The 11,393-nt window shown below is 52.9% G+C and overlaps 2 protein-coding genes across 2 annotated transcripts in view; both read right to left on the bottom strand.

Moving 5' to 3' along the window:
• Positions 1-285: 285 nt before the first annotated feature.
• Positions 286-3,909, bottom strand: TREX2 (three prime repair exonuclease 2). The gene is made up of 2 exons (XM_006766945.2): positions 1,939-3,909; positions 286-1,313 (listed from the first exon to the last, which is right to left on the bottom strand). The coding sequence occupies exon 2, from the start codon at positions 1,283-1,285 to the stop codon at positions 575-577; it is 711 nt and encodes a 236-aa protein (XP_006767008.1). The 5' UTR covers positions 1,286-1,313; positions 1,939-3,909; the 3' UTR covers positions 286-574.
• Positions 3,910-3,918: 9 nt separating this feature from the next.
• The window catches only part of HAUS7 (HAUS augmin like complex subunit 7), a 22,259-nt gene continuing 14,784 nt past the window's right edge, over positions 3,919-11,393 (bottom strand). The window contains exons 8-9 of the mRNA XM_006766944.2: positions 10,516-10,627; positions 3,919-4,143 (exon numbers count right to left, since the gene is read on the bottom strand). Coding sequence (XP_006767007.1) covers positions 4,046-4,143; positions 10,516-10,627 — 210 coding nt within the window. The 3' untranslated portion in view covers positions 3,919-4,045. The remainder of the gene's footprint in view (positions 4,144-10,515; positions 10,628-11,393) is intronic.

The raw sequence follows: 11,393 nt of genomic DNA, 5'->3' as shown, positions 1-11,393 counted from the left end.
CTCTTTCTTCCTTGGGGCCACAGCAGATGTCCCTAAGTCCCTGTTCACTCATTTCTTGGGCCTCTGAGGTGACAATGCAAGGAAGAGGCCGGTGGCTCGGGGCCCACAGCCTGTGAGCACTCGCGTCTTTCCCATCCCACCCCAGCCCCAGCCCTGAGCTCCCTGCAGGGAGAGGCCACAAGGGGCCAGACCTGTGGGGCTGCCCCCTGGGCCCTGACTGCGCTCCCTGCCTGGCCCTCTGGGCAGGACATGGGGAGGAGGAGGTGAGCAGAAATTCAGCTGGTGAACAGTTGGCAATGTTTATTGTAAGGCAGGGTGAAGGGTGGGAGCCCGAAGTGGCAAACTCCAGCGGGCTGGGGGTGGGGCTGGGGGCTGGGTAGGCCAGCGCCCAGGGAAGGCCTGGCAAGTGCCCAGCTAAGAAGATGCCCAGCTGAGGATGGGGCCAGGGAGAGAGGTAGTGGTCCAGTGCCTGCTCCAGACCTCAGTGGGGCTGGATGGTCAATGCTGGTGCTGCTTGTGGTGCAGGAAGCAGACCTTGCACCCCTGGGTGGTGATGTGAAGGGGCCCCTGGCACTCAATCCTCCAGGCTCGGGCTATCGGGCGGCGTGTACATGGGCTGGATGTGAGCCCAGCTGCGGGCCTGCTCGTCGGCCCAGGTGAGCAGCTCGGCCGCGCGGTGCAAAAAGACCATGAGCAGCGTATGCACATCTCCCTCGGCCGAGTGGGCTGCGCTCGGCTCTGCCTGGAAGTAGCGGCGAAAGAGGCTGCCCAGACTGTAGCCCTTGCAGCCCTGGGCCCGGGTGCCATGGCTGTGGGCACGGTCCAGGCCCCGCAGTGCTGGCAGCGTATCCAGGCAGGTGGTGTCCCGCGGCAGGTGGGCACCTAGGCGCTGCAGCTCCGTGCACAGCAAGGGGAAGTCGTAATCAAAGCCATTGTGAGCCACAAGGCAGATGGGGCCCTCCTGGCGGCTGAGGAAGGCCTGTAGCGTCCGCACCACGGCCTCGTCGAAGCCGGCCTTCCGGCACTGAGCCAGGCCCTCGCTGCTCAGGCCCGTGATCTCGCTGGCCTTGGAGGTGAAGGGGCGCTCCGGGCACATGCACAGCGTGAGCTTGTCAAGGACACGGGGCAGCACGGGGGTGCCAGCCTCATCGCGCTCTGCGTTCTCCAGAGAGGAGCGGTGGACGGCGAACAGGGATATCTCAGCAATCTCGGGGTCCACATTGGGGAGCCCAGTGGCTTCCAGGTCCAGGAAGACAAAGGTCTCAGCCCGGGGAACCTCAGACATGGTGACTTTCGCACAGGGACAGTGACACCTAAAGTTGCCAGAGCAAGAGGCACAAAACCTGAGGGCCAGAGATGGGGATGCCTGGGCCCAGCCACCTGCAGATGTCCCAGTGGCCAAGGCTCCAGCCCCTCGGGGTCTCCTTCATACCACCCACACTCCACTCGGTAAGACTTGAGGCTTTAGGGGCAATTTCTAAGGCCCACATTCAGGGAGCCTGCTAAGGGGCCTCCCGAGCTTGGACCCAGGGACCAGGGACTGTCACTTCTGACCAGGATGAGGCCTGCCAGGGGCTCATCACCCCCTCCATTCTGGCCCCCAGTCCCTCTCTGGCCATCCCCACTACCAAGTAGTAAAGAGCCAAAGAAAGGCCTGATGTGACCAGAGGCCTCTGCCTCCTGCCTTCAGGTCCATGTCATCAACGATGTGGGAGGCACAGCCCAGGATGGTATCTTCACTGAGACACCATGGCCAGGAGCCGCAGGCATAGCAGCCCAGGTTGTGCACCCCTAGGGTCAGCTGCCAGGAAGCAGGCACCTGGGCAAGCCTCAGTCATCCCCAGCCTCCCTGGCACTCAGGTGCTGGCCCCAACCTGGCCTCCACCTGCCTCCGGGCTCTCAGTGTCTGTCCTCGCCAACCCAGCCACGCTGGCTTACCTGGGGCGGACGCTGTGGCTGGCTTCCTGGGCTGCTGGGCACCTGTCTCCTGCACACAGGCTGCTCCAGGCGGCCTTTAATCAGTGCCCTTTAATCAGCAGCCGTGGCCCGCCCTCAGCCGCCTGTTGGGCAACAAGGAGGCCTGAGGCCGCAGGACCTGTGTGGCCGGCTCGCCATCCTTACTCGCTCACAGCCACCGGATACACGCCCGCCCGTGTTTACAGATCGGGAAGCAAGCTCCCAAAGCAGAATCTCGACCAGCCCATGCGTCATGGGCTGAGGACGTGTCGTCACAGGCACAAGGAGGAAGCGCGAGCCTCCTGCCCAGCCGTGTCTGCAAGTCTGAGCTGGCCAGGCCGCAGGAACTGGGCCTGGCCTACCTGGGTTCGATGCCCAGCCCCACGCTGAGGCCCCTCTCACAGAGGCACAAGGCCCCCTATCCAGGGCACAGTCCCCTTGTCATAGAGGACCAGGCTGCCTCTTGTGAGGACAGTGACCTTGGAGTTGGAAAGCAGCACCCGCACACACCTTATTCGGCCATGAAGGGGAAGGGTGCATTCTAAGGATGGGGCCTTAGTAGCACCTCCGTGACTGGGGCAGCTCAACCACCTTGGGGCCAGGAGGAGGAAATGGTATCTGCCTCATGGGTACAATGACTCACAATATCTAAGGCGCCTGTAGCAGGGGCTTCCGGGTTATGGTGAGGCACAAGGCCTGGCCCTTTGAGCCATGTGGGTTTCGGCTGAGCCAATCCTTCCCCTCTGAAGGAGCAATGTGAGGGGCGGAATAGCAGGCTGTCCCAACAGCACCAACAGCCTCAGGACCACGGGAGCAGGGGTGAAGCCCAGCCCCTCAGCCCCTGGGCTCCAGGGCCTTCCTAGCCCACCAGGTTCGGCCAAGGGTGAAGGGCACAGTTAAGATAGGAGGCGGCGGAGGTGGCAAGGCCGTCCCTGGTCCAGGAAGCAGGTGGCATCATCGGAGAACCTCATTCTCGAGCAAGATGTGCCAGCAGTTGGCCTGTAAAGTTGTTGGCTCACCTAGGCAGTGACCTTGGGCCTGCTTGTCCTCCCACCTCCCACTATAACCGTGTAGGGGATGCCCCAGGCAGGCAATCGGGGTTGGGGGAGGAGGCAGCTTGAGCAAGAGGCGGCCTGGCACCCAGCTCCTGGGAGCTTCGCTTTACAGCACCCACAGGAGACGGGGAAGCAAAGGTGCAGCTTCAGGGAACGGGGCAGAGGAAGTGCCAGTGAGGCTGGTGGCGAGTGTTTAGAGGGAGGCCTCCCCCCCTTAGGCCTGACGGAGACAGGGCCCCACCAGTTGTGCCTGTTCTTGTGCTAGAAGGGAGGGAGGTGGCTGTGACAGGCACACTGCTCAGGAAGATACTGGGTCACCCTGAAAAGCCCAGAGAACAGCTTCCTGGACAACCAGTCAGGTCACCAGCAAGAATTCCCCTGGCTGGTACCAGGCGCCCTGGGGAGGAGGGAAGAGGGAACATGGGCCGGTTCCGCTGGATCCCCGATGTACTGGGTGCAAGGGATGGGGGTGAGGGACTGTGAGAAGCCCTCACAGAGGACCCTGACACTGATCACAGGAGAGGCTGCAGCTGGACAGGGGGCATACTATGGTCATAGGCGGTCAGATGTCATGGCAACATGGAGACTTCCAGCACTTGGCATCGCCAAGTGTGGCAGGGGATACAGTGAAGCAACAGGAGCTACTCGTGCCCATGCAGGCGAGGAAGGAGTGGGGCAGGGCCCAGGCCCCCCAGGACAGCAGGTAGCACATGGCAGGTGTGCCCCAGGCCCACCAGGATGTGAAGGGAGGACTGGGCAGCAGGCACCACGGGCCACACAGCAGAAGGAAAGAAGGAAGGAGGTCATCACGCAGAGCCATAGAAGCAAAAAGCAGGCGAGAGGCAATTTCTTCTAACCTACGGTTTCCTTTTTCTTCAGCTCACATTGCCCCACCCCCCAACCTCTGCCCCTTCCCGCCCCCCACCCTCCCCAAGGAGCTGAAGGTCCATGCATTTGGAGGCTATGCCTGGAGAACATGAGGGTTATAACTGCTTCCCCTGCCGATGGCTCGGTCACCCCGGCTGCCTGGCTCTTCAGAGTGCAACTTCCAGATCGAAGCCTTCTTCGAGTCTCTTTTTCAGACTTACACTGAAGAGCTTGTATTTCTGGATTAGTTCTTCCATTTTGGCGGCTGCAGAGCAAAGAAATACAAACCACAAAGTGAGTCTAGCGCCTCCCATGGCCACCAAAGGGCTTACTGCTGGGGGTGGGGTGGGGAGGGCCATGGGGCTGGTTCCCACAGTGAACCAGAAACAACTGAACCAGTCGTTGTTAAAGGGGCTGGAGAGACCATGTGCTGGAGAGCAGTGAGGGCCACGCAGATGGAAGGGCGGTAGGACAGGTTGTTGTGACTCGATCAGACACAAATCAAATGACATGGTCCTTAGCAGTGACCTGCTGCTTTGCTTTTGGGGGTGGGGGACACTGTCACAACACGCATCTGCCTCTCAAGGTACCAACTTCAGATGACCACTGGGCATGGAATGGGGGCATTGAGCTCACTCCTCTCCCCCACGCTGGGTATGGGGGTTTCCCTGGCGGTGGGAAACCCCTTAAACACACACCTATTCTCTCCTCCACCAACTTGCTTCCCTGCCTCCTTGCCTATCCACATGGCAAGGTAGTTAATTGGCATTTGGTCCTGCCCGTCCCAAGGGTGACTCTGAAGCTCAGGAATCATGGGGTGTGCCTCAAGGTGACTGGCCTCAGGGAGAAGCTAGAGCAGGCAGACTCCTGGCAGAGCTGGGACCAAGCTTGGCCCACCCCAGATGGGTCCCGAACACCCTCCCCACTTGACATTGACGCTCTCAGCTCTCCCTGGGGTCATGATAGCACTCTTCCTGTTGCAATCACATTGCTCTACAGATGGGCTCTTCCTAAGTCACCTTTGGGTATCATCTGCCTTCATGGGATCCTTAGGTCTTCCCAACCTCTTCAGTGATGGTGAACCTTTTGAGCTCGGCATGTCAGCATTTTGAAAAACCCTCACTTAACTCTGGTGCCATGTCACTAGAAATTTTTTGATATTTGCAACCATAGTAAAACAAAGATGTATATTTTTGATGTTTATTTTATCTATTTAAATGCCATTTAACAAAGAAAAATCAACCAAAAAAATGAGTTCGCGTGTCATCTCTGATACACGTGTCATAGGTTCGCCATCACTGCCCTACACCCTCTAGCCCAGCGGTCGCCAACCGGTGGTCCATGAGGTCCGAAAGGTCGGCGACCGCTGCTCCAGCCCATTGCTCTCCCAGGCTGCCCCCACCCTAGCTGATAAATCAGTTAACATGTTTCCACTCTGTCCCAGACTCAAGTCACTACCTGTCCCTGTATTGGCTGAGCTGGGCTGGGTCTCAGATCCCAGGCCAGAAGCCCTAGGCTTTCTCTCTGGAAGCTTTGTGCCCCAGCCCTGCGTCCCTGCTACTCTGGACTTCAGAAGGCTGGGTGGGCCTGGGCACATGTCTCTTTGGTTTCATCTGTTCTAGGCTTGGAAACTGGAGACTCACTCCCTCAGCTCTGTGCACCTGTTGCTTCACTGGTATCCTCCCCCCTCCACTGTCTGCTCCACCCTCCATGTTCCTTCCTCTCTTTCTCTCTGGAGAGCCTGTCAGCCACCTGGATCGGGCCTCTCCATTACTTCTCTGTCTTCATTTTCTTTCTCTGTTTTCTTTCTACTCTTAGATATTTGTTGCCTCATTTTGTTGTCTACCTCTCTACTGACTTTTCAACACGCTGGCAAACCTTTTTAACTTGTAGGTGTGTTTGCTTGTTTTTCTGCACCTTGCTTTTCATTTGGACATGATAAAAGGCTTCACACTTAATGATGTCAGTGAGTTCTGGGACTCTAGTAAAATAACATATAATGAAACCAATTCTACCATAGTGTGGCTCACTAGCCGCAGTTTGCCGACCACTGGGCTAAGGGATAAAAAAGCATCTCATCAATATTCTACCACAAGGACATTGTTCGAGGACCTGCTGTATTGAATATGAGAGTTCATTTCTCTGAAAGAGCCATTAGCCCAGCTTTCCAGGTCTTCTGTCTTTCATGGTGCTGGCCCTGCTGTGTTCTGGTGGAGTCTCCATTCCCTGCAAGGTCTGCCCTCCACCTGAGGAGCTCTGTGGGGGCAGAGCAGCAGGAACAGACGGGGGTCAGCCCATGCCACGGACCCTCAAAGGCCAGAAACAGGTGGACTTCACCTGGACTGCTGCCTGGGTTTACCATTCATTCATTTCAATGGGGTCCATTTCACTGGGAGCACCAACCTGTAAAGACCTGCTTGGCTTTCGCCCTCTGCTTCCGGCCTACTTGCCAATGCCCCCTCGCCAGGGCTGTGGGCCACCAGGTACATACGCGCCCCCAATGCTGTGGTTTTCTCCACCCCCTGCAACCATCAAATTGCTCCCATCCACTTTCTAGCCTCCAGAAAGCTGCTACGATCTTGATCTCTCCATGCTGGTGCTGTCAACTTCCTCCCTCACCCCCAGCACGGACAAGGGTGCTTTGTTTTCAAAGTGCATTGACATTTTCATGGCACTGGGGACTCCGGAGGCCTGGGAAGTCAAATGGGGCCTCAGGTCCACCCAATGGAGATGATGACTGGTGAATGACAATGGGACAAGCAACCAACATAATCTGCCTACTGGCACCCAGACTGGTGGCCCAGCTTCTTATACTGGGTGAGGAAGTAGCACAGACACACAGACCTTCATAGTGAAAGGCTTTGAGGAGGTCGTGAAGACCTGTGCCCTCAAGTTTTCCGGTGGGAACAGGGGAAATGCACAGGCCATTCCGACTGGCCCTTGGCATGGACTGTGCCTCTGGGGTGTCTACAGCCCAAGAACTCCTTTCAAACAAAATCAGGAACTGAACTTGGACATGCAGTAAGCCCTCTATGTGTAAGGCAGCACCACCCAACAAAGCACAGAGGGGGAGGGTAAGGGGGAGGGTAGGGTTCACACATCTTAGACAAAAAGGGTGCCTATCTAAAAGGTAAAACTTGCCCTAGCCAGTTTGGCTCAGTTGATAGAGCATCGGCCTCGGACTGAAGGATCCCAGGTTTGATTCCAGTCAAGGGCACATGCCCGGGTTGTGGGCTTGATCCCCAGTGGGGAGCATGCAGGAGGCAGCCGATCAATGATTCTCTCTCATCATTGATGTTTCTATCTCTCTCCCTCCCTTTCCCTTCCTCTCTGAAATCAATAAAAATATATTTAAAAAAGAAAAGTAAAAGGTAAAACTTGCCACCAGCCCCGTGACCACAGCTGAGATGGCATGCAGTGCAGAAGACTAATGATCACCATTACATTAATGACAGCATGGACTGTAATTTATTAACAGCAATTACATACACTGGGGGTGAGAGTCATAGTGATAGTGGTGCTTAGGATAAATGTTAGGATATATTTTAAAATGGAGGATTCTGTTGCAGTTCAGTCCAAAAGAAGAGAGGTATCTGAGTGCCCGGTATACATATGGCAAGTGTCTGTGCCAAGGCCAAGAGAGGGGAAAGGCCAGAAGCCCGAGGACAGGGTTAGCTAGAGAGTTCATGCAAAAACAGCCTCCGAAGGGAGGGCCCAGAGGCTATGCAGCCTAAAACCTCTCCTTGGGGATACACTGGGGGGGGGGGGACGGGGACGGCTATAGGCACATGATTTAGTATCTGCTGCCTGAGGTGGTGGATAAGAGTTGAGACAAACCATAGACTAAGCAGAAAGCGTGATAGGAGAGGCTGGGGGAACGAGATGCCCACAAGGGAACCTTGAAAGCTGTATGCAGGCTCGAGGCTGTGCAGATGCCCAGGAAAGACCTGAGAGGGCCCTAAGTGATCACGTCTGGCTGACCCTGAGGCTCAGAGCAAAGAGGACTTGAAGGAGAAGAAAGAACTGTCAACTGTCTGGCCGGGTGTTAATAAAAAACATGAAGCCACACATCCGGGAAGCTTAAAACACTCCAAAAGGGATAAACTCAAAGCAATCCACACCGAGACATATTCTAATCAAACTGTCAAAAGCCAAAGACCAAGAGAATCTTGAAAACAAGAGGAGGAAGTGTACAAGGAAGAGTACAAGTGTACAAGGGCTTCTGTAAGAGTGACAGAGACAATCATCACCAAGTCAGGACAGCGGTTAGCTGTAGGCAGGAAGAGGCATGTGAGGGGTTTCGTGGCCGCTAGGCATGTTCTAGCTCTCAACCTGGGTCATGGTTACACAGTATTCACTTTAAAATCATTTGAAATGGAATAAAGGGGCAGTTGCATAGGGAAAATATCCAACTATTTCATGTTTCTACCCCTAGGAGTTGAGACACCTCCCTAAAGACTCTATTTCTTACCAGAGAAAAAGTCTTCTCAATGTATATTTCCAAAATAAAAAGATAAACTTACTCAGAAAAAAAATGTTTAATTCAAACTAAATTAAGCTACATTTTTGCCCCTATCCAGCAGTGGAAATGTCAGAAGGATCAAATCCAGTGCTGTTGATGATACAGCAAGATGGAAACCGCTTGGCCTTGCAAATGGTGATGAATGGAGCCTCTCCACCATGACCTCAAGAACCCCATCCTAAGGACATAATTGAAAGTGGGACCTACACTCTATGTATAAACATGTTTGCTGCATCCTTTTTATTTTTATTTTTTTAAATATATTTTTGTTGATTTCAGAGCCATGTGCCCTGACTGGGAATCAAACCATGACATTCTGGTTCATAGGTTTGCCACTCAACCACTGAGCCACACCATCTGGGCAGCTGCATCCTTTTTAAAAGATTGACAATGGGGGAACTACCTAAGTCAGTGGTTGGCAAACTCATTAGTCAACAGAGCCAAATATCAACAGTACAATGATTGAAATTTCTTTTGAGAGCCAAATTTTTTAAACTTAAACTATATAGGTAGGTACACTGTTATTAACTTAATTAGGGTACTCCTAAGGCTTAGGAAGAGCCACACTCAAGGGGCCAAAGAGCCGCATGTGGCTCACGAGCCGCAGTTTGCCAACCACGGACCTAAGTAATATGTGTTTATTGGGGGAATACATGAAGACTACAAAGCAGGATAAAGAAACAAATTAAACTAAACCACCTCTGATTCCAACAGGAAGAAAACAATATTTACATTCTGGCCCATTTCCTACGAGGGGTTCTTCTATATTGTTTTCCTTTATTTTATTAAATATTTTTATTGATTTCAGCTGCCTCCTGCACACCCCACACTAGGGATTGAGCCTGCAACCTGGGCATGTGCCTTGACCGGAATCAAACCCAGGACCCTTCAGTCCACAGGCCAATGCTCTATCCACTGAGCCAAACAAGCTAGGGTTAAACTCTTTTCCTTTAGAAAGGTGAGGTCATCTAGTGCATTTCCTTTTTACTCCGCATTTACCCTTCAGCATTCTATAATATGCATTTCCTCAAGGTGTGATCACCAACCTTTGAAATAATGAACACTACTTCACCACGTAGACCATTATCTACCTGAGTGCTACCCAATGGCAAAGCTTCACCTTGTTTTCATCTTACACTATTATAAACCCTGCAACAGCATTAAGAATTACACTCAAAACCTGAAAGTGACCTACAGGCTCAGTAACAGAAGATGGCAAGCAAATTATAGCAAATGGCTGAATGGAACAGTGTTTGATAATTAAAAATGCTACTTTGAGAACATGGGAAAATGCTTATAATGAGGTCCAAGGGAAAGAACATCTATATATATTTAAAAGGCTAATATGCGAAGTGTCCCCTTGTAAAGTGTCCCCTTGGGAGTTTGATGGGAGACCAGGAGTTCGATCCGCTCGCTATGACATACGCTGACCACCAGGGGGTGGCGTGGAATGAAGCTGGCAGCAGCAAGGCCCCAAACGGCCCTGATTGCTGGCCAGGCCGAGGGACCCTACCTGTGTATGAATTTTGTGCACCAGGCCTCTACTAATAATATAAAAGTACATGTGTTGTTATCACACTTCACTTATACAAAGAAATAAAAAAAATGAGAGGAAAAAGAATGGAAGGAGCCCAGCTGGTATGGTTTAGTGGTTGAGTGTTGGCCTATGAAACAGGAGGTCACAGTTCGATTGCTGGTCAGGGCACATGCCCAGGTTGCGGGCTCGATCCCCAATGAGGGGGCATGGATGAGGCAGCCAATCAATGGTTCTCTCATCATTGATGTTACTATCTTTCCCTTCCTCTCTGAAATCAATAAAGATGTATTTAAAAAAAAAGGAATAGAGAGAAATAGACCAAATATTTTGGTCTATTTCTGGGACAGGATATTGCATTGTTTTTATTTTACCTCTGCATGTCTTTGGGTCACCCCAAATTTCTACAATTTAATGTTCTGATTTTATAATCTGTCAAAAGCAGAAGGGGCCAGTCCCCAAATGTTCCCCAAATACGGGATGAGCACAGAAGGAACCCTGGCATGAGGCAGGTGCTAAGCCAAGGTGCACTGGGACAGCCCTGTCTGCGACTGCAGCGACATAAAGTGGTGACCACGTACCCAGACTCATCGCCACGCTGGCACCGTAGCTCTGCCCACCCTCCTGCTGCTTCTCCGCAGTCTCAACAGCATTTGCCGAGGTTTCAGTGACGTCCAACACTGCTTTCAACAGCTGAGAGGGAGGGAAATGGGTGGGCATTAAGTGCTGTGGTCTGACCCACAGAAGGCATCTCTTGTTTCCCACCCAGGTTCACGTTCAGTGTGTGCTCCTCCCTAGGCCCTCAAGCATGTGGCATTGATCCCCAAGGATACCCAAGGGTGACAGCAGGACTTCCACCTACCTGGAGGCTCACCAATCCGAGTTCTGCAACCTAACTTCCTTTTTCCTGGCCCAGCGGGGACACCACACTATCAGGTGCCCCATCCCACACTGGTAGCCAAACAAAGCCAATGGCATAGTGGGAATATATCCCACGTTGGGGAACTGTTGCCCCCAATTTAAAGGGCCTTTCTGATGGGAGAGGACAGGAGCCTTTCTGTTACATAACCAAGACAAATGTTGTAGAAGCCCTGAGCCAATGTCAGACTTCTACGCATGGCAACTGGGCTCATAATCATAACCAAAGCCTGCATTTAGATCAGCTCTGGGGCTCTGAAATGTAAAACTTAATGAGTAAATATTCACATAGTTGGCTCAGCAGCGTGAGACCACTTTCTCCTGTTTCTCTGAGCTGAGTCAAGGGCACAAACAGGAAGCATGTGGCTGTAGGCCATAGTTCTTGGTCAGACACACAAGAACAGGCCAGGATACTTTTGGGTGTATTGTGAAGGCAAGAATGAGACCAATACAGGGACAAAAATTGGAACGAAATACTCTGCAGCCGCTAAGATCACGCTTTCTAAGAAGAAAGATATGCACTGATGCTCACAATAAAAAT

The sequence above is a fragment of the Myotis davidii genome, unplaced genomic scaffold (assembly GCF_000327345.1).
Source record: "Myotis davidii unplaced genomic scaffold, ASM32734v1 scaffold462, whole genome shotgun sequence".
Taxonomy (NCBI): Eukaryota; Metazoa; Chordata; class Mammalia; order Chiroptera; family Vespertilionidae; genus Myotis; species Myotis davidii.
The sequence above is the reverse complement of the archived record's forward strand: the minus strand, read 5'-3'. Positions and strand labels throughout refer to the sequence as shown.